The sequence below is a fragment of the Abramis brama genome, assembly GCF_963993115.1.
Source record: "Abramis brama genome assembly, chromosome: 7".
Taxonomy (NCBI): domain Eukaryota; kingdom Metazoa; phylum Chordata; class Actinopteri; order Cypriniformes; family Leuciscidae; genus Abramis; species Abramis brama.
This window is the reverse complement of record NC_139969.1, coordinates 18307048-18330985: the sequence shown is the minus strand read 5'-3', so window position 1 is coordinate 18330985 and position 23938 is coordinate 18307048. Positions and strand designations below refer to the sequence as shown.

General features: G+C 34.7%; 1 protein-coding gene and 1 long non-coding RNA gene across 12 annotated transcripts in view; both read right to left on the bottom strand.

Moving 5' to 3' along the window:
• Window positions 1-23938, bottom strand: part of LOC311086912 (immunoglobulin lambda-1 light chain-like) — a 52880-nt gene that overhangs the window by 6702 nt on the left and 22240 nt on the right. For 2 of the 11 annotated variants that reach the window (XM_084120118.1, XM_084120116.1), the window contains exons 1-2: window positions 13815-13900; window positions 13417-13731 (exon numbers count right to left, since the gene is read on the bottom strand). The exons of 4 other annotated variants lie outside the window; for them this stretch is intronic. In XM_084120118.1, the coding sequence (XP_083976244.1) occupies window positions 13417-13731; window positions 13815-13860 (361 nt within the window). In that variant the 5' untranslated portion in view covers window positions 13861-13900. Of the gene's footprint in view, window positions 1-2317; window positions 2618-8685; window positions 8780-13416; window positions 13732-13814; window positions 13901-23938 lie in introns of those variants that run through there. 5 more of the 11 variants (XM_084120120.1, XM_084120119.1, XM_084120121.1 and 2 more) reach the window with 5 other exon arrangements.
• LOC311086916 lies at window positions 15535-18938 on the bottom strand. Its single transcript, XR_014607145.1, has 3 exons — window positions 18831-18938; window positions 16800-16901; window positions 15535-16690 (listed from the first exon to the last, which is right to left on the bottom strand). It is a non-coding gene; the product is annotated as an uncharacterized lncRNA (long non-coding RNA).

Genomic DNA, 23938 nt, shown 5'->3' with positions numbered 1-23938 from the left:
GAAGGTGGAATTTATTTCTATGAGCAAAAAACAGGAAGTTGCAGTGTTTCTGAGTTTCCTGTCCTCATGCTAATATGTGTTTGAATTGAGGTTTTTGATACAGGTTCATGATCTTTTTTTGGATTAAAGTCAGTAAGTTTATCCCTTTTTATGAAACGGCACAGTTAGTTCAAGTCAAATGAAGGCTATTCATAAATATATTCATGATTTAACTATATGATATTTTAACTTGAAAAATGTGTTTGCAATTTTTTTGCAAAGTTGTGTACACCTCTGTGATACTATAGATAACGTGACATTTTTGGGATCATTCTATATATACATTTTTTGTTGTTGTTGTTGATAAAACGATGTTTTTCAAAAATGTATGAAAGCATCAAAAACATATTACATTTCGAAAAAGTTGGAACTTGCATTTTGAACTAAATTGTAAAAGTATTTTAATTTTCATCATCTCATCCTCATCCACCCATTTGCCTTTAATTCCACTACAGTAATGCGTCATATGATATTGTTTATTATAACAGATAATGTGAATAAAGGGTCTATGATGCTAATATTACAAAATGAAGCATTGCTTGGTAATTGGTTAACCTAAATTCAACCTATAATTCATTTGTGAGACAGTCTAACAGAAGGATGGACAAAACCAGTGAAATATCAATGAACAAGTCATTGCAGAATATATCAAAATATTACAAAATGTTTAATACGTTAACATATATACTAACTATTAGGTGATTCAAATGTAATGATTGCTTTTGTAGTTTTGTATAAAAATGTCTTTGCTTGGGGATTGTTCTTTCAAATGCTACAGGCAGGATAGGATGCTAATTTACTGTAAATTTGTCAGCAAAAAAAATATATGATTTTTTTTCAGGATGTTCTCAGGTTTTATTCTGTGAAAGCATCAGATTCTGTTGTAGAAAGACAGAGACAAATAGTCTGAATAATTCCAGCGGTCTGAAGTGAAGTGCAGTCTATAATGGCTAACTTTTCCTCTGCTTTGGTCAGTGAGATTTTCTGTTGCAGCTCACCGGCTCCATCCACTGCAAAAAGCAACAACTGAACTCACAAATCAAACTACCAGACCATTTGGTTAGATGTATCATAATGGTTATTATTATTATTTAACTTTTTTTTCTTTAAAAACTAGTTTTATAATACAGAATCAATTATATTGCCAAATAATAAAAGACTCGCCTCTGCATGAACTGAAAAAGCAGGAAAAAGGAAAGCATCAAAAGAGCATTCATAGACAGTCTGATTCTGTCTTTACTCTGTGATTCATAGGAATTGAGCAACAAACAGGAAGTTGCAATACTAATAGCTAATCTGGGTTACAGATGTGAAATGCACCATACTGAGCTTAACCCAAGAGAAAGTTTGTTCCTTTTCAAGGATTTCAGCTTTTCATTGATGGACTTCCTCATTTCCACCACTTTTGAGCACTCTCAGATTTTTTTTATTTTAACTTTAGGGGTCACTGGGGTAGTACCCTTAAAGGACATCTTTGTACCTTTTTTACCCCTAAAGGTGCATATTAGTACCTTAGAGTAGCAATACTAACCTACAAAGTTGTCCTTTATACTGCCCCAGTGACAAGCTGTTGTACCCTTTAAAGTAAAATGTTTGCAATTTGTTTCTGAGAGTGAATGTTAGGAGCAGCCAATATCTGCAGTTAACTTAATATTGTTTGGATTGCCTCAGCAGGAAGTAGTAGTTGTAGTAGCTATATTTCAATGTGTGGTTAAAGTCCTTGGACTTGCATTATGTTCATATCCTAAAGTAAATTTGCGACACCATGAACATTTCTGCCTATTGAAAGTCTAGAAGGCACTGTACACCTCGTAGGGGGGAAATAATTCTCATTTATTTCCATATATTTTTTTCTTAAAACCCAATCAAAGCAATAAAATAATCAAAGCCTTTAAAACACTGACTGCATATTTATTGTGTTTAATGTGTTGAAGCTCTGCATTGATTGCATGCTGTTCATGAATCCCCTTTGCAATAGATTGCACTATGAAATTAGAAGTTGTTGTACTGCATCTCTTACTATTTTAACACTGAGAAGGCCAGCACGTGTCGTTTCCACTACATTAAATAACTATCATCCTCTGTGCTGTTGTTTTTATCTGCAAGCATATTTGCTACACCAAACCACACTATTTTGTGGTTCTCCTCAAACAGTATCTGTCAGATGATTCAATACTGTAATAAAAGTGGTTTGTAACTGTTAGATTTTGACATTGTTCATGTTGTGGAATAACAGTTTCTCATGGTTTATGTCAAGGATGTCAAAGCTTTCTCTCACTGTGGTTGCCATCCCAGCATGCACAGTAATACATGCCAGCATGTTCCTCCTTTGTTTCTTTGAGTTTTATGCCATATGATTTTCCACTTTTTTCAGAGACAAAGTCTTTTGCTTCAATTGTAGCAGTCCCAGACTCGCTGATGTAGAGTAGTCTTTTAAACGTTTCACCATCTTTCTTATGGTACCAGTGGACAAAATTACCAGAGCCCAAGCCAGTTACCTCACATTTGAAGGACACAGTTTTACCCTTTACCTTCACCAAAACCTTCTGATCTTGTTTTAAAGTCAAACCTTCCACACCTGCGATGAAATAAAATGAAAATCAATTTTTTAAAATAAGTTTTTATATTTATGTTTTATTATCATATTAACCTATTTTATTTGACCAATTACATATTTAGCCCCCTTTTAAAGTTTACTTACCATGGATCATTATGAAACAACAGTGCACACGTTTATGAGCATCGTTCATTTGGTTATGTCAGGCGATATATGGTTCATAAAGTTCCCTGTACACTTCTTTACACTATTTTGCAAAAAAAATCCATGCAGAAAATTGTTCAGTGACGTCATTTCCTGAGGTGGAGCTCTAACAAAACGGGATGTGATTTGTAGTTGCACAGCAATCAGAATAAAATATTTCAAAAGCTGATACATTTCTACCTCATTTGATTGATAAATTCGATATTTCATCGGGATTCTCTTCAATTTATCATAAGTAATTTAGTAAAATGCAATTTGTTTGAAGTAATTTAGTAACTTTCACAGAGCCTTAAAGCTGAAAACAATCCTATTTTGCAGCTCAATAGCACCATCCACTGTTGAAGACCCGCATTTCAAACAAACAACTGTATACAAATATATAAAAAAAATAGGAAAATATTTTGGGCTTGAAGAAAGAAAAATAAATCACACCGGTTGCATTGAACTTCAGGGACTTTTAATAGTGGAGGTGAAATTTGGGTTCATTTGGGTTCATATACACATGAAACATTAGCTCATATTTCTACTCAAACGTGTATCTAATGATAATATCCATGAGTTCATGTACAGTATGTGAGTAAATGTTCTCACTGTGGTCGCTTGTGTCCCAATAGGCGCAGTAGTAAACTGCAGCATGAATCGGCTTTGTGTTGCTCAGTTTTAGATTAAAGAGCTGTGTTCTGTCCACAGTGAAGTCATTTGCTTGGGGATTGTTGGCATCATGAGTAAAGCTACCGCCTGCATTGATATAGAGTAGTCTTGATGGGGCTTCACCCTCTCTCTGTTGGTACCAATGGATGTAATTCCAAGATTGTAAATCGGTCACTTTGCAGGGGAGATATGAAGTTTTGCCCACTGCTTTGACCAACGCTGGTTGACCTTGTTCCAAAGTCACTCCCAGAACATCTGCTTCGATTGAACAAAACAAATGTCATACATTTAAAAAAAAAAAATGAAAGGCTTAATTTTAAACGGCACTTACATGGGATCTCTGAGAGAAGGACAATATAAATGTATGCAAACATCATTCATCTAGTTGAAAAAGACGTTTGGAGAGTAATGCTCTTTTTTTGTGTGTTGTACCCAGCCTTGTATGCCATTCAAATACAGTTTGCTGATGTCATTTCCTGATTGTTTTCAGCACATGACATTTCTTTCCTATTTCATTTCAGTCATCAAGTTTTAGTCATCACATTTTAAAATTAAGGCCCTGAAGTTGATCTAAACTTGAGTAACTTCTATTACCTATTTTCACACTTTTTACACATTATTTTTCAAAACATAAAATAATAAATAATGTACACATAAAATTAAAATAAAATAAAAAAAATAAAATAATGTACACATTTTTAATATTAGCGGTGTGCAATGTTTTCTCATTTGATGGAAGGTATTTAGGCTCAAACAATAATTTACTGTTTTAAATAATATGCATAACTGGATTGGACAAACAGGGTATTATAAGGAAAGGAATACAGCATAGTCATGTCATGTTTTCTGAAAATCATTAATTCTTTCATTCCAGTATTATTTCCATCACATTTAAAATGATGTAGGCTATTTAGCATTCTGAGATGATTTTTTAGCGCAATTTTCCAACGGACAAAATTGCGATTGTTAACTCATGATTTCTGTTCTGTCTGTGCGCACCAATCTTGCACTTCTATCTCCTCCTCAACCAGACCACCTAGAGACTTCGGGTTTTCGGCATTATGTTAAGGAAGGTCTAATCTCGGGAACGCACACAAAAAAAAAAAAAAAAAAAAAAACATAAAAAGATTTACTATCTCTTAGTGTTGTGATCCCATGACGTCAGAAAATTGCGCTAAAACACTCACTGAGTTTTTATTACTTGTTTTTTTTACTTTATTTCAATAAACTTGACTAAAATGGCTGACCCATTTGTCTGGCTAAGATTAATTGTATTAGCCGTTTAATAAAACTAATCGTTTGGAATTTGAATAAAAAATATTCTGTTCAATCAAGTGCTTTACCATGTATTTATGTTCTTCACACACCATGTCTCATATTTATTTTCAAACATGTTCTTCATTGACTCTCTTGTCTTGTTTGTCTCTAACTTTATTAGGCAAAATGTTTGATTGTGGAGGAAGTGATGCCAAAGCTGTGGGGCAGTAGTATTTTGTATTTTGAATTATGTACAGATATTCATAATGTATTTAAAAACGAATTTCAAACAAACATGGTCAAATGATTGTTTAACTAAGATTGTTATAATCCCCAGTGATATAATAAATGTAAATGTGAAATGTTTTTACAGTAATTTAAGACTGAGATCTAAGTGTAAGACAAATGTAAAATAAAATGAAAATCTATGGGCCTAGGCCACATCTTAGAAAAGTAAAAATCAAGACATGATAAAACGTTTGCAAGTAATTTTTAGATGTTACCTTATTCATATAACAAAAAGAAAATGATTTTCATTTTAATAAAAATCAACCAAGGGGTAGGCTATAAAGATGACAAGCCCACAGTTGAAGAAACAGCTTTATTGTAGCCTAGTGTTAACAGTGTACGGTACAGATTTTAGGGTTCAGATACACTTTTTGAACATTTACAGTTGTTTTTAATGTAATATTGACAACAAAAAGCAAAGTCCCAATTAAAATATTCTGAATGTATCCCCCTTCTTCTACTGTTGTTCCTAGTAAAACCGCATTGATTATGAAAGCAGGTTTTTGTAACGATTTCCTCTTACAGTCAGCACTGTGTTATCTCCAGTATAGTGCGCGCAGTAATATGATCCTGCATCGTCTAACTGCACTTTCGAGATAGTTAGTGACACTTGCTGATTTTTCACCGTTCCAGCAAATCCACTGCCGACCATCGCCGGATCGATTTTGGCTGTTGTCGATCCTGCTTCGAAATATATTAATCGTTGGAAAGCTCCTCCTGGTTTAGCTCTGTACCAGTGGATAGCGGTGGACTGAAGCGTCGATGAATCCACATTGCATGTGATTCTAGCAACTCTACCATTTAACTTAATGAGCACAGGATCAGGATGCATAGGAATATTTTGTCCATTTAAACAATCTAAAACCATAAGAGAAACAATTAAAATGTGCTAAACAAGTAAAAGTGTGTAAACACAACAATTAGGTATCGAATATCCTAAAGCTCTTATTTAGGAATAGACCTGCAAGCCTATTTGTAGGCAAAGTACTACCTAAAATTACTGACGAAAATGTATTTTTAAAAGTTGAAAATCACTGAATAATCTTAACTGAGAAATGTTAATAGGCTAATTATAACAGAAAACTAAAATTTTACCTATTAAGACTATTAACAACCCAAATGTTATCATTCCAGACACTGCCATGTCTACATCTGTCATCCACGAGTTTGAAGAATTATGAACTACATCTGCCAATCAGAAGGTAATGATAATGGCCTTGTGGTTTCCTCCGTGATGAATATCTCATCATCATCACTATTGCAAGGTTTCTTACACAAGCTAAACCACTCATGGGTTATAGGCATCATTAAACACATGTAATTTAACCCTGGTTTATTAAAACTTCCTCCAGAGCTCTTCCTCAGTGGTACTCTGTTTTGCTATAAGGTGGCTTATGGATTTAAATAGATGGTGAACAGGTGAAGATGTTTCCCAGGTTGGCTGTGTTGGCAAGATGCTTTGAGTAGGCTAAAATTTTGTTTAAAAAACATTCGGTACTGACACTATGATATAATTCGGAATGGGTTGTGAAATTCACAATGTAGTTTAAAAAGTGCTATTGCAAATTGGTCACAAATTGAGAGAAAAAAAGAGTCATTCTTTTTTTGTGCTTTCATTTGTAAAATAAATGGTTAAATCTATTTTATATTAAAGCCTGTACTATATTATATTCATGCATTTGTTCAAGACTAGTTTGGTTAATCCAGTTTATTTGTTATGTCTGTCAGCTTCTTTAACTTCTGCAGTGCCTTTCAGATTTATTTGATGGCCTGTATGATGGTCTGTTTAGTGGTAGTCAAAGCGCCACCTAATGGTTAATCTTGGAGATCAAGGACGCCGACAAGACAGCCCTGACTCCCCTGTCTTTCCCTTTGGCTTATTCGGTTCTAGAATGGCTTTGCTGAGCTTTTCACAGCAGCATGGAAGGTGTCGCAGGCTATGCACCACTTCCTACTGAAGCAGGCGAGTTCTTCTGTGGCCATCAGTTCCTAGCCCCCATGCAGCGAACTGCTGCCCGAAAAACTCAGTCCCCTTGCCGCCCGACTTCAGGCGTGGGAAGTCATCCCGGGCGTGTCAGGCTGGGTTATGTCGACTATAAAATGAGGCTACTTGCTTCAGTTCGCTAGCAGGGCCTCCCGTTTCAGGGGTGTGGTTCAAACTTTGGTTCAGGACAATGATGCTGATGTTCTTCACTCCAAAGTGCAGTGTCTGCTGGTGAAGGGTGCCGCCTAGCCGGTCCCACCAAGAAAGATGGTGGGCTCTGGCCCATCCTCAACCTCAGGCTCCTGAATTGCACATTCATGAAGTGGCCATTCAGAATGTTGACTTTGGAGCAGATCCTCGTGCAAATTTGCCCAGGGGACTGGTTCTTATCAGTGGATCTGAAAGATGCTTAATTTCATGTCCAGATAGCCCCTCATCACAGACCATTCTTGAGATTTGCGTTCGATGGGGTGGCTTACCCTCAGAACTTATGTAGAGCGCTCTAGTCAGTTTCGGCAATCAGAGCTCTGCTCAGAGCACAGCTCTTATGCTTCGAGGCTGCTCTAAAGGGCTTCCAGTTACGAAGCAGAGATTATCCTGCTGGATAGTTGATGCTATAGCCCTGGCTTATGCTTCAGTGGGCTTTGTATGCCCCATTGGAGTGAGGGCCCACTCCACTAGGGGAATGGCCTCCTCCTGGGCTTGGTCCAGCAGAGTCTCCATTTGAGATTTTTGAGCGGCCTCAAAACCAACATCATTTCTTGCAGATCTATCATTTATGTCAGCATACAGGATCCTCTTCAAGGTTTCTCCTTCTTTCTCCACTATACGCCTTAGTCTTAGGGGAATTTTTTTGCTCATTTATTTCCATATACTTCTTTGTCTTTTTTCTTAAAACCCAATCAAAGCAATAAAATAATCAAAGTCTTCAAAAAATACTGACTGCACTGCTGACATTACTGCGTATCAGTGGCCCATATGTTATTGTGTTTAATGTGTTGACGTTCAATGAATTTGTACTGCATCTCTTACTATTTTAACACTGAGAAGGCCAGCACGTGTCGTTTCCACTACATTAAATAACTATCATCCTCTGTGCTGTTGTTTTTATCTGCAAGCATATTTGCTACACCAAACCACACTATTTTGTGGTTCTCCTCAAACAGTATCTGTCAGATGATTCAATACTGTAATAAAAGTGGTTTGTAACTGTTAGATTTTGACATTGTTCATGTTGTGGAATAACAGTTTCTCATGGTTTATGTCAAGGATGTCAAAGCTTTCTCTCACTGTGGTTGCCATCCCAGCATGCACAGTAATACATGCCATTATGTTCCTCCTTTGTTTCTTTGAGTTTTATGCCATATGATTTTCCACTTTTTTCAGAGACAAAGTCTTTTGCTTCAGTTGTAGCAGTCCCAGACTCGCTGATGTAGAGTAGTCTTTTAAACGTTTCACCATCTTTCTTATGGTACCAGTGGACAAAACCACCAGAGCTCAAGCCAGTTACCTCACATTTGAAGGACACAGTTTTACCCTTTACCTTCACCAAAACCTTCTGATCTTGTTTTAAACTCAAACCTTCCACACCTGCGATGAAATTAAATGAAAATCAATTATTTTAAATAAGTTTTCATATTTATGTTTTTATCATTTCAACCTATTGACAAATTGCCTATTTAACCCCCTTTTAAAGTTTACTTACCATGGATCATTATGAGAACAACAGTGCACACGTTTATGAGCATCGTTCATTTGGTTATGTCAGGCGATATGTGGTTCATAAAGTTCCCTGTACACTTCTATTTTGCAAAAAAATCCATGCAGAAAATTGTTCAGTGACGTCATTTCCTGAGGTGGAGCTCTAACAAAACGGGATGTGATTTGTAGTTGCACAGCAATCAGAATAAAATATTTCAAAAGCTGATACATTTCTACCTCATTTCATTGATAAATTCGATATTTCATCTGGATTCTCTTCAATTTATCAGAAGTAATTTAGTAAAATGCAATTTGTAAAAAAAAAAAAGAACATGAAATGAAAAAAAAAAACCTCTTTTGCAGCTCAATAGCACCATCCACTGTTGAAGACCTGCATTTCAAACAAACAACTGTGTACAAAATTAAAAATATAGGACAATATTTGAAAGGGCTTGAAGAAAGAAAAATAAATCACACCGGTTGCATTGAACTTCAGGGACTTTTAATAGTGGAGGTGAAATTTGGGTTCATTTGGGTTCATATACACATGAAACATTAGCTCATATTTCTACTCAAACGTGTATCTAATGATAATATCCATGAGTTCATGTACAGTATGTGAGTAAATGTTCTCACTGTGGTCGCTTGTGTCCCAATAGGCGCAGTAGTAAACTGCAGCATGAATCGGCTTTGTGTTGCTCAGTTTTAGATTAAAGAGCTGTGTTCTGTCCACAGTGAAGTCATTTGCTTGGGGATTGTTGGCATCATGAGTAAAGCTACCGCCTGCATTGATATAGAGTAGTCTTGATGGGGCTTCACCCTCTCTCTGTTGGTACCAATGGATGTAATTCCAAGATTGTAAATCGGTCACTTTGCAGGGGAGATATGAAGTTTTGCCCACTGCTTTGAACGTTGGTTGACCTTGTTCCAAAGTCACTCCCAGAACATCTGCTTCGATTGAACAAAACAAATGTCATAAAACCTTTTACAAATTAAAGGCTTACTTTTAAATGCCACCTACCTGGGATCTCTGAGAGAAGGACAATATAAATGTACGCAAACATCATTCATCTAGTTTGCCGTTTGGAGAGTAATGCTCTTTTAGTGTTGTACCCAGCCTTGTATGCCATTCAAATACAGTTTGCTGATGTCATTTCCTGATTGTTTTCAGCACATGACATTTCTTTCCTATTTAATTTCAGTCATCAAGTTTTAGTCATTACATTTTAAAATTAAGACCCTGAAGTTGATCTAAACTTGAGTAACTTCTATTACTTATTTTCACACTTTTTACACATTATTTTTCAAAACATACACTTTAAAATAATGTACAAATTTTGAATATTAGCGGTGTGCAATGTTTTTAAACGTAAATGTGAAATGTTTTAAATTAAATTAAGATTGAGATCTGAGTTTAAGACAAAAGTAAAATAAAATGAAAATATATGGGCCTAGGCTACATTTTAGAAAAGTAGCCTAAACATTAAGACATGATAAAACGCTTGCAAGTCATTTTTAAATGTTACCTTATTCGTATTACAAAAAGAAAATGATTTTCATTTTAATAAAAATCAACCAATGGGGTAGGCTATAAAGATGACAAGCCCACAGTTGAAGAAACAGTTTTATTGTAGCCTAGTGTTAACAGTGTACGGTACAGTAGTTTTTAGGGTTCAGATACACTTTTTGAACATTTCAATTTGTTTTTTTAATGTAATATTGACAACAAAAAGCAACGTCACAATTAAAATATTCTGAATGTCTCCCCCTTCTTCTACTGTTGTTCCTAGTAAAACCGCATTGATTATGAAAGCAGGTTTTTGTAACGATTTCCTCTTACAGTCAGCACTGTGTTATCTCCAGTATAGTGCGCGCAGTAATATGATCCTGCATCATCGAACTGCACTTTGGAGATAGTTAGTGACACTTGCTGATTTTTCACCGTTCCAGCAAATCTACGGGGGGTATCCTGATCGTTTGTAGCTTTTGTCGACTTAGCTTCGAAATACATTAATCGTTGGAAAGCTCCTCCTTGTTTAGCTCTGTACCAGTGGACAGCGGTGGACTGAAGCGTCGATGAATCCACTTGGCATGTGATTATAGCAGATCTCTCCTTTGGCTTAACGAGCACACGAACAGGATGCGTAGGGACATTTTGTCCATTTAAACAATCTAAAACCAGAAAATTAAAAAAGCGTTGAGTGTATCTGAAATCCTAATTAAAGCACTTGTAAGCTTCAATGGCTTTTTAACCGTCAATCAACTACGAGTTAGTCAGAACGCAGTAAAATAAAAGCTCGGTGTTTTCTGTTATAATCCGTAGGCCTATTGGACATTACATCGATAAAACATTAGTATTGTCATTATTTATGACTTTATGACATATTTACCTATCATAAAGGCACGTAGCCTACAAACAAAAATAGTGTTTTGTTTAAAACATTGTGTTTAAATGTTACCTGTCAAATTAAGCCTGTGCGAGACGAACCTCAAAATATTGCAACAATATTACTGACGGAAATTCCGTTTTAAAAGTAGAAAATCACTGAATAATCATAACTGAGAAATGTTAATAATTATTCCAGGCTACTAAAATCTCACCTATTAAGGCTATTAACAACCCAAATGTTATCATTCCAGACACTGCCATGTCTACATCTGTCATCCACGAGTTTGAAGAATTATGAACTACATCTGCCAATCAGAAGGTAATGATAATGGCCTTGTGGTTTCCTCTTTACGAATATCTCATCATCATCACTATCGCAAGAAGGTTTCTTACACAAGCTAAACCACTCATGGGTTATAGGCAGCATTAAACACATGTAATTTAACCCTGGTTTATTAAAACTTCCTCCAGAGCAGATGAGCGGCTCTTCCTCAGTGGTACTCTGTTTTGCTATAAGGAGGCTTGTATGAATTTAAATAGATGGTGAACAGGTGAAGATGTTTCCCAGGTTGGCTGTGTTGGCAGACAAGATGTTTAAAAACATTCTGTAATGGCACAACGACAGTATGGGACCCAGGAATAGACTTTTGTCCTCTGTAGTGGACATTATATTTGAGTGAATTTCTTTGACAGCATGATGCATGTCACAATTTGGATGTCATGTATTCTCAGAGTACAGGGATTCTCAGAGATACCAAATGTTTGGAGGTTTCACAATGACTGACATTCATTTAGTGATCACGTTTAGCACTCTTATGGAAATATGACAATTATTATCATTTAAATCAGACTACTTTTCAAATTGTTTGTCATAAATCAACATCTCAGGAAAATATGGGGTTTCAAATCAAAATATGACTTTATACAGGGCATTGATTTCATACATGACCTCTGTGGACACCAGCTTGCATAAACTGCCAAGTTAAGACTGAGGAGAACTAGTCTGACCAACTAGCAGTTAGTTAGGACTAATCACTCTTACACTTCAGACTCAAATTAGACCAATCTACTTTTTCATGTAACTGACTTAAAAAAGTTATGGCAAGACTTAAAGAAAAAAGACTAGTCTAATAATGTTATGCAACCGGCCCAGGACTTAAATAATGTTGTGGGAGACATAGCAAGTGAATAGGGGAAAAAAAATGATATATCACTATGAAATAACTATTATTTTGAAAATTTTGCCAAATATTACCGTTTTCATTATACGTTGCCCCAAAAACACATTTTCATAATATGCTAATTAGATACATTTTATAGATACATTGTATTAAATGGGACTATGGTAATTTACACACATATTGCATATAAAGTAAAATGGTATATCAAATCATTTCTATAAATCTTTCATAACATAGTTGAGAATCATCTTTATACAAAGTTTGGTTAAAAAAAAACCTGAAACCTAAAAAATTATGGAATGGAATGGAAAATGGAAAAAATGGAAAGAAATCTCATTGTTTTTGCCTATACATGTCATTTCATGTTCTTTTGTGTGTGTGTGTGTGTGTGTGTGTGTGTGTGTGTGTGGACATAGCATAACATGAATAAAATATCTTTTGTCAAAAATGTTTTCCCCCTCATTTGTTTCTTATGCTCTAAACAATGTAATGACATGAAAAAATACCAAATTTAAAAAACTTTTTTTCCCCTGGTTCCCAGGAGGATATAATTCAGAATTCATTGGTTGTGAAATTCACAATAGTTTAAAAAGTGCTATTACAAATTGGTCACAGAGATACATTTGAGAGAAAGAAAAAAAGAGTCACTCTTTTCTGTGCTTTTATTTGTAAAATAAATGGTTAAATCTATTTTGTTTTATAGCCTGTAGTACTATACTAAATTCATGCATTTGTTCAAGTTTGGTTAACCCAGTATATTTGTTACGTCTGTCAGCTTCTTTCTTTTTAAGTCGGCACACTGCTGAATTTAGGACAAGTGTTATTTTTGAGCAACTGAAAATTACAAACCTGTAAATGTCCATAAATACGAAAAATAATTGTATAATAATTCTACTTATGTGACAATGATAAATACTTATTTATATCTTCACAACATATAACAAATATGAGATGTGTCTGACATATTCTAAAATCATAATAATACAGTGTGTAAAATAACTATATACATACATAATGTATCCATGAACAGCAGGGCAATAAAGAGATAAACAGATCAAAATACTGTACCAACATCCAGTCATCCTATAAAGCTTATAGAAATATTGTATTCATTTATTACATTACCAGTACAGTTCATGTACAGGATGTGAGCAAATGTTCTCACTGTGGTTGCCTGAGCCCCAGTAGGCACAGAAGTAAACGGCAGCGTGACTCTTCTTAGTGTCACTCAGTTTTAGATCATAAAGCTTTGTTTTGTCCACAGTGAAGTCATTTGCTTGGGGATTGTTGGAATCACGACTGACAGCTCCATCTTTAGTGATATAGAGTAGTCTCGATGGGGCTCCACCGTCTTTAATTTGGTACCAGTGGACGTAATCTGAAGAGCTCATATCGTTCGCTTTGCAGGGCAGATACACGGTTTTGCCCTCTGCTTTAGCCAAAGCCTTTAGACCTGGCTCCAAGCTCATTCCTAGAAATGCTGTTTTGACAAAACCAAATTCAATACATTTAAATCAGTTTTTAATTTTGTATTGCTTTATTATTATTATAAATGTCACTTACCTGGCATCTTTAAGAGGAAGACAATATAAATGTATAAAAACATCATTAATCTGGTGAAAAATACACCTGTGTAAAGCTGTCTTTCAGGTTTTCACACTGCTTTTGTATGAGTTTCAAAAATAGGGTGCTGATGTCATTTCCTGAAATGGAGTTACCGTAGAAACCATTTTAAAAGAAATTTTACATGAGCCTTTTACGCTAACTGATTTTCAAGTTACATTAAATTATCCCCACATATCTGTAAGATATATATATATTTTTAAATATGATTATGAGAATCAATTCTTAAGGTTATTTTAATTAATTAAACTAGTAAGGTTGATATAACTGTTTGGAAAAACAAGAAAAAAAAAAAATTTTATTTATTTTTTAAATAAAAAAAAATAAATAAAAAAAAAAAAAAAAAATAATAATAATAATAATAATATATATATATATATATATATATATATATATATTATGGAACATATTGATAAAAATGATGTTATGTACAGGCCAGTATTAAGTATAGACGATTCAGTATAGTCATGCAGATAGTGTACACATGTTTTTTTCTTCTTCATTAACAGTGTCTGTTTTAGCATTTAGAACAATTTTAGTTATTTTATAAAATAATCCCTGTAAAAAAATACATGCTAACACTCAGACATTGATATATAATACCAGTCAAAAGCTTGTCAAAAATAACTGCTGCTGAATTTTCAGTATCATACTCCATTCTTCAGTGTCACATGATCCTTCAGAAATAATTGTAATATGCTGATTTGCTGCTCAAGAACATTCATAATTATTATTATTTTTATTATCAATGTTGAAAACAACAGTTGCTTATTATTTTTGTGGAAACAGATTTTCTTTTGATCAGAAATCTTTGATGAATAGAAAGTTCAATGAACAGCATTTATTTGCATTTATTAAATTTATTAAAGCATTTATTAAATAAAATCTTTAAATATCTTCACTGTTACTTTTGATCAATTTAATGCATCATTGATGAATAAAAGTATTAATTTTTCTCTTTTTTTAATCTTACCACAAATGTTTGAATGTTATCATAGTTTCCACAAAAATGTTAAGCATCAAAAACTGTTTTCAGCTGATAATAATAATAATAATAAATGTTTCTTGAGCACCAGATCAGCATATTAGAATGATTTCTGAAGGATCATGTGACACTAAAGACTGAAGTAATGATGCTGAAAATTCAGCTTTGCCATAACAGGAATAGATCACATTTTTAAATGTATTAAAATAGAAAACAATTATTTTAAATTGCAATAATATTTCATAATATTGCTGTTTTTTCTGTATTTTTAAAGTGCTATGGTGAGCAGAACAGACTTATAAAAAAAAAAATAAAAAAAATATTTGTTTATATACACTGCTAACGCAACAGTTCACAGGAAAGACAAATGTCTCCCCCTTGCGTTATACGGTTGTCATTACAAACAAAATAAAAAAATTGTAGCCTACTACTGAACTGCACTACAGTGCTTTCAAATGCTCCACAATGACCAGTGATTATAAAACAAGTGATATTTGATTTGTGAAGCTAATACAGCGATGTAAACATGGCATTTATACTGATGTTGTTTCCATTTGTGAAGATGAACCAACACTCATATGAACTATTCTTTATTCACTTTACAGTTAAATTAGCACAGATATGTCCATCACAGAAATGCTCTACACAGTGAGGCTAACAATACGAACACAAGAGTGATGCTGTTTTTTTTTTCAGAACCAAACAAAGACAGTGATTACTCTATCAACCAATTACATATATTGCATATTTTTTTGATTTCCCACCCCCAAACTTTCCCACTCGTCATTGGCTTAAAAAATATAGAGTTGAATAAATACAATTTCTCCAAACATAAAACATCATTCACAAATTAATGTTTCCACGTCCATTCAAGGTTAAGTTCTGCATTTATGTCATTGTGAATATAATACACGTAATATCTGTAATTATAGGGAGCTACATGTTGTGTTTTGCCAAGCTGTATGAGCCAGGTGCAATATTTCAGATTTCTTCTCACAACATTTCTCATGCTGTAAACTCAACACATATCCATATTCATCAAGAGGACTTCGATTCATTTGGCATAAACACTGAAAGTCTCGGTCATAAACTGTGCCAATATCAAATATATGCCAAATACCACCACCATATAGCCGCGCACGGCCAGCCGTGAAACTACAGAGAACACTAACGATGATGCAATGTCACATTTATATCAGAAATATCTCAAAGAAAACACCTAAGTTTTGTGTAACACTTAGAATGGTTAAATAGGTCATATCACTACAAATTCTGATAAAATTCGCTGCAGAGCAACAAAGTCAATACAATACACTTGGTGCAGAGAGGATAAGGTAACGTTTTTTTGTCTTTAGAGGGGAAACTCTCACGTTAGTTCTTCTTTAAACAGACAGGGATTACATGTGGAGGTCACCAGAGTTCCAACAAAGCACACATCAATTCGTTGCTGCTCACAGGTAAACAAACAAAAAACAGGGACTTTATCTTGGTTTTGCGAGAAAAGGTTGACCATACTATCACGTCATGCTTGGTTATTTTCGTTATGCTCTGAGTAGGTATTTGTGTCTCCGCTTGCTTCGTTTAGTCGCTTTTAGTGTTATTTCCTCTTGTATGGTTTTTGCCTGCTCTGATTGACAGCTGTCATCAGTACATCAAACTTCACGGTGGATGGCTCTGTCTGCAAACGTCCAGGTCCACACGCCTTCTCATGACACGCTGAGGTCATTTACTCCAGGCGCTGCGTAAAGTTTTCAGGAAACAGTCCTTTCTTAGCTGAGCTTCCGCGCTGTTGCCAGTCGCTCTCTCTGATGCCAGTGAGCCAACCAGCATCCTGAAGAGAGAATCAAATGAGCGTTCAAATCAGGTTCTGATTATCATAATGTCAAAACAAGAAAAGATAGTAAAACAAAACAAAAGTTAAACATTCAAGCAAATCGTACCTGGTCTTCAGCTAGCTCTGTAGGGACCACCAAAACAATGTCTCCTTTCTTCAGCTCCAGTTCGTCTGGGTTCGCTGCTTCAAAATCATGCAACGTTTCAACCTACGAGACAGCAGAAGAACAAGACTCATTATTACATGTGCATAAAAGCTCTGTTCATTTTCAGCGTGTTCATCTTAAAGTCACCATAAAATCAAACAATTTGACAATTTGTATTTTTTATGGAATATTGCAGCAACTATTATTAATGATTAATCCGTGCACATCGTTGTTGTGCGTATCCCTGTTGCAGCGACATCTGTTCTCTGATGACGTGTTTACTGGCTACCCTACATTTTTTCTTGTTCGAGAAGCCGTTTCATACGGATGTACGTCACAATAGGGAAGAAAAGACAATCGTGGTAGTGCTATCTAGCAGTCACATGTTTCCTATGATTAGGCTGCGTAACTAAAACATGCAAACTTTCACGTTTCTCGTTTCATAAATGCAACTGGCGGCATCTTTTGTCTCAGTTATCGATTGTAGTGAAAATATAATTAGAGGACTTCAGTGATTATTACTGTAATATTGTTACAGTGTCTGTTTTGTTGTTAGGCCAAATGTTTTGTAACTTGTAATGAACTAATGAACTATATATATATATAGAGAGAGAGAGAGAGAGAGAGAGAGAGAGAGAGAGAGAGAGAGAGAGAGAGAGAGAGAGAGAGAGAGCTGGTAAGTCCCGCCCATCCGTAAAATCCCAAGTGGACCTCTAGGTTGAAAAATCGTCAATGCAAGTGGATGTGAGAAAATAATTATTTTCTTGTCCCGTTTGAATTGTGCCATGAATGTGAACATATGTTGTCTTTTGAATTTTTTCATGTTACGAGTTTGACAGTATATTGTATACTATGATTCTTTGGCTAGCAGTTGTGGAAAAGACATAACGAGAAAGACTACATGTCGCCTATGTGACGTCACCCCATAACACATTTTCCCTCCACTTGTCAAATCACGGTGCTAATGCTGCGATAATCTATGGAGACAGATCGAGATGCCTGTGTGTTTTGTACCCAAATGTCACCATTCAAACCAAATGGGCTGTTCTTTCTTCAGATTCCCGTCTGATGTAAAAAGTGCTCTCACACAAAGTCTAACCGTATCAAACTTCTACCTGCTAAATTAAAGCATTCTTCACACGAAAAATTATATTAAAAATTCACAGACAACATATGTTCACATTCATGGCAAAATTCAAACGAGACCAGAAAATAATTATTTTCTCACATTCACTTGCATTGACGATTTTTCAACCTAGAGGTCCAGTGGGGTTAGCGGAAGGGACGGGACTTACCAGCTCTCTCTCTCTCTCTCTCTCTCTCTATATATATATATATATTTCTTAGCAGTACATTTAAGGTTATATCTACCTTATTTTTAAGGTAAGAGCGGGCTTGGTCATTTTTAACTTGATTGTGCAAGGCTTCTGGGTGTCAGCCGCTCCCAGTTGTACAAAAACATAGACAGGAAACCTTGCAGAGTTTTTGTGCAAGACTTTAGTATTTTTGTGTACTGTGCTGACTGAGCTCCGGGACCAGCAAGCACAGTAATACATCGCTGAATGCTCTTTTTTCAGCTTGGTGATTTTCAAAGCAAAATGATTTGATGTTTTCTTTTCTGATTTTATGGACTCAAAACCTGCATCATTTTCTGCGGATCCATCACTTATGTCAGCATACAGGATCCTCTTCAAGGTTTCTCCTTCTTTCTGCTGATACCAGTGGATGTAGCTCCAGCAGTCTGAAGTGAAGTGACAGTCTATAATGGCTAACTTTTCCTCTGCTTTGGTCAGTGAGATTTTCTGTTTCAGCTCACCGGCTCCATCCACTGCAAAAAGCAACAGCTCACAAATCAAACTACTTTTTCATATTTAAAGGTGGAATAGAACATAATGTAATGATAAAATAATAGCTTATATTTTCTGGTTTTAGAAGTATTTCTGGTTACAAACAGTGATATAAAGATGATATGGCCACACATTAAACACTTACCTTTAAATATAAGGAGAATAAACAGCAAACAGAGTAACTGCGGCTGAGGACTCATGATGGCAGATTTAAGATAGAGAGCTTCTGTTTTTTTCTCTGGGACGAAGGTGGAATTTATTTCTATGAGCAAAAAACAGGAAGTTGCAGTGTTTCTGAGTTTCCTGTCCTCATGCTAATATGTGTTTGAATTGAGGTTTTTGATACAGGTTCATGATCTTTTTTTGGATTAAAGTCAGTAAGTTTATCCCTTTTTATGAAACGGCACAGTTAGTTCAAGTCAAATGAAGGCTATTCATAAATATATTCATGATTTAACTATATGATATTTTAACTTGAAAAATGTGTTTGCAATTTTTTTGCAAAGTTGTGTACACCTCTGTGATACTAGATAACGTGACATTTTTGGGATCATTCTATATATACATTTTTTGTTGTTGTTGTTGATAAAACGATGTTTTTCAAAAATGTATGAAAGCATCAAAAACATATTACATTTCGAAAAAGTTGGAACTTGCATTTTGAACTAAATTGTAAAAGTATTTTAATTTTCATCATCTCATCCTCATCCACCCATTTGCCTTTAATTCCACTACAGTAATGCGTCATATGATATTGTTTATTATAACAGATAATGTGAATAAAGAGTCTATGACGCTAATATTTCAAAATGAAGCATTGCTTGGTAATTGGTTAACCTAAATTCAACCTAATTCATTTGTGAGACAGTCTAACAGAAGGATGGACAAAACCAGTGAAATATCAATGAACAAGTCATTGCAGAATATATCAAAATATTACAAAATGTTTAATACGTTAACATATATACTAACTATTAGGTGATTCAAATGTAATGACTGCTTTTGTAGTTTTGTATAAAAATGTCTTTGCTTGGGGATTGTTCTTTCAAATGCTACAGGCAGGATAGGATGCTAATTTACTGTAAATTTGTCGGCAAAAAAAAAAAAAAAAGATTTTTTTTCAGGATGTTCTCAGCATCCGATTCTGTTGTAGAAAAGACAGAGACAAATAGTCTGAATAATTCCAGCGGTCTGAAGTGAAGTGACAGTCTATAATGGCTAACTTTTCCTCTGCTTTGGTCAGTGAGATTTTCTGTTGCAGCTCACCGGCTCCATCCACTGCAAAAAGCAATAACTGAACTCACAAATCAAACTAGCAGACTATTTGGTTAGATGTATCATAATGGTTATTATTATTATTTAACATTTCATTTTCTTTAAAAACTAGTTTTATAATACAGAATCAATTATATTGCCAAATAATAAAAGACTCGCCTCTGCATGAACTGAAAAAGCAGGAAAAAGGAAAGCATCAAAAGAGCATTCATAGACAGTCTGATTCTGTCTTTACTCTGTGATTCATGAATTGAGCAACAAACAGGAAGTTGCAATACTAATGGCTATTCTGGGTTACAGATGTGAAATGCACCATACTGAGCTTAACCCAAGAGAAAGTTTGTTCCTTTTCAAGGATTTCGGCATTTCATTGATGGACTTCCTCATTTCCACCACTTTTGAGCACTCTCAGATTTTTTTTATTTTTTTTTATTTTAACTTTAGGGGTCACTGGGGTAGTACCCTTAAAGGACATCTTTGTACCTTTTTTACCCCTAAAGGTGCATATTAGTACCTTAGAGTAGCAATACTAACCTACAAAGTTGTCCTTTATACTGCCAGTGACAAGCTGTTGTACCCTTTAAAGTAAAATGTTTGCAATTTGTTTCTGAGAGTGAATGTTAGGAGCAGCCAATATCTGCAGTTAACTTAATATTGTTTGGATTGCCTCAGCAGGAAGTAGTAGTTGTAGTAGCTATATTTCAATGTGTGGTTAAAGTCCTTGGACTTGCATTATGTTCATATCCTAAAGTAAATTTGCGACACCATGAACATTTCTGCCTATTGAAAGTCTAGAAGGCACTGTACACCTCGTAGGGGGGAAATAATTCTCATTTATTTCCATATATTTTTTTCTTAAAACCCAATCAAAGCAATAAAATAATCAAAGCCTTTAAAACACTGACTGCATATTTATTGTGTTTAATGTGTTGAAGCTCTGCATTGATTGCATGCTGTTCATGAATTCCCTTTGCAATAGATTGCACTATGAAATTAGAAGTTGTTGTACTGCATCTCTTACTATTTTAACACTGAGAAGGCCAGCACGTGTCGTTTCCACTACATTAAATAACTATCATCCTCTGTGCTGTTGTTTTTATCTGCAAGCATATTTGCTACACCAAACCACACTATTTTGTGGTTCTCCTCAAACAGTATCTGTCAGATGATTCAATACTGTAATAAAAGTGGTTTGTAACTGTTAGATTTTGACATTGTTCATGTTGTGGAATAACAGTTTCTCATGGTTTATGTCAAGGATGTCAAAGCTTTCTCTCACTGTGGTTGCCCTCCCAGCATGCACAGTAATACATGCCAGCATGTTCCTCCTTTGTTTCTTTGAGTTTTATGCCATATGATTTTCCACTTTTTTCAGAGACAAAGTCTTTTGCTTCAGTTGTAGCAGTCCCAGACTCGCTGATGTAGAGTAGTCTTTTAAACGTTTCACCATCTTTCTTGTGATACCAGTGGACAAAATTACCAGAGCTCAAGCCAGTTACCTCACATTTGAAGGACACAGTTTTACCCTTTACCTTCACCAAAACCTTCTGATCTTGTTTTAAACTCAAACCTTCCACACCTGCGATGAAATAAAATGAAAATCAATTTTTTAAAATAAGTTTTCATATTTATGTTTTATTATCATATTAACCTATTTTATTTGACAAATTGCCCATTTAACCCCCTTTTAAAGTTTACTTACCATGGATCATTATGAGAACAACAGTGCACACGTTTATGAGCATCGTTCATTTGGTTATGTGAGGCGATATATGGTTCATAAAGTTCCCTGTACACTTCTTTACACTATTCTGCAAAAAAATCCATGCAAAATTGTTCAGTGACGTCATTTCCTGAGGTGGAGCTCTAACAAAACGGGATGTGATTTGTAGTTACACAGCAATCAGAATAAAATATTTCAAAAGCTGATACATTTCTACCTCATTTGATTGATAAATTCGATATTTCATCTGGATTCTCTTCAATTTATCAGAAGTAATTTAGTAAAATGCAATTTGTTAGAAGTAGGAACTTTCACAGAGCCTTAAAGCTAAAAAAAAAAAAAAAAACACTTTTGCAGCTCAATAGCACCATCCACTGTTGCAGACCCGCATTTCAAACAAACAACTGTATACAAATATTAAAAATATAGGAAAATATTTGAAAGGGCTTGAAGTGAGAAAAATAAATCACACCGGTTGCATTGAACTTCAGGGACTTTTAATAGTGGAGGTGAAATTTGGGTTCATATGCACATGAAAAATTAGCTCATATTTCTACTCAAACGTGTAAAATGTACTATCTAATGATAATATCCATGAGTTCATGTACAGTATGTGAGTAAATGTTCTCACTGTGGTCGCTTGTGTCCCAATAGGCGCAGTAGTAAACTGCAGCATGAATCGGCTTTGTGTTGCTCAGTTTTAGATTAAAGAGCTGTGTTCTGTCCACAGTGAAGTCATTTGCTTGGGGATTGTTGGCATCATGAGTAAAGCTACCGCCTGCATTGATATAGAGTAGTCTTGATGGGGCTTCACCCTCTCTCTGTTGGTACCAATGGATGTAATTCCAAGATTGTAAATCGGTCACTTTGCAGGGGAGATATGAAGTTTTGCCCACTGCTTTGACCAACGTTGGTTGACCTTGTTCCAAAGTCACTCCCAGAACATCTGCTTCGATTGAACAAAACAAATGTCATAAAACCTTTTACAAATTAAAGGCTTACTTTTAAATGCCACCTACCTGGGATCTCTGAGAGAAGGACAATATAAATGTATGCAAACATCATTCATCTAGTTTGCCGTTTGGAGAGTAATGCTCTTTTAGTGTTGTACCCAGCCTTGTATGCCATTCAAATACAGTTTGCTGATGTCATTTCCTGATTGTTTTCAGCACATGACATTTCTTTCCTATTTCATTTCAGTCATCAAGTTTTAGTCATTACATTTTAAAATTAAGGCCCTGAAGTTGATCTAAACTTGAGTAACTTCTATTACCTATTTTCACACTTTTTACACATTATTTTTCAAAACATAAAATAATAAATAATGTACACATAAAATTAAAAAAAATTTTTAAAAAAAAATAATGTACACATTTTTAATATTAGCGGTGTGCAATGTTTTCTCATTTTTGATATAAGGTATTTAGGCTCAAACAATAATTTACTGTTTTAAATAATATGCATAACTGGATTGGACAAACAGGGTATTATAAGGAAAGGAATACAGCATAGTCCTGTCATGTTTTCTGAAAATCATTAATTCTTTCATTCCAGTATTATTTCCATCACATTTAAAATGATGTAGGCTATTTAGCATTCTGAGATGTTTTTTTTTTTTTTACTTTATTTCAATAAACTTGACTAAAATGGCTGACCCATTTGTCTGGCTAAGATTAATTGTATTAGCCGTTTAATAAAACTAATCGTTTGGAATTTGAATAAAAAATATTCTGTTCAATCAAGTGCTTTACCATGTATTTATGTTCTTCACACACCATGTCTCATATTTATTTTCAAACATGTTCTTCATTGACTCTCTTGTCTCGTTTGTCTCTAACTTTATTAGGCAAAATGTTTGATTGTGGAGGAAGTGATGCCAAAGCTGTGGGACAGTAGTATTTTGTATTTTGAATTATGTACAGATATTCATAATGTATTTAAAAACGAATTTCAAACAAACATGGTCAAATGATTGTTTAACTAAGATTGTTATAATCCCCAGTGATACAATAAATGTAAATGTGAAATGTTTTTACAGTAATTTAAGACTGAGATCTAAGTGTAAGACAAATGTAAAATAAAATGAAAATCTATGGGCCTAGGCTACATCTTAGAAAAGTAAAAATCAAGACATGATAAAACGTTTGCAAGTAATTTTAAGATGTTACCTTATTCATATAACAAAAAGAAAATGATTTTCATTTTAATAAAAATCAACCAAGGGGTAGGCTATAAAGATGACAAGCCTACAGTTG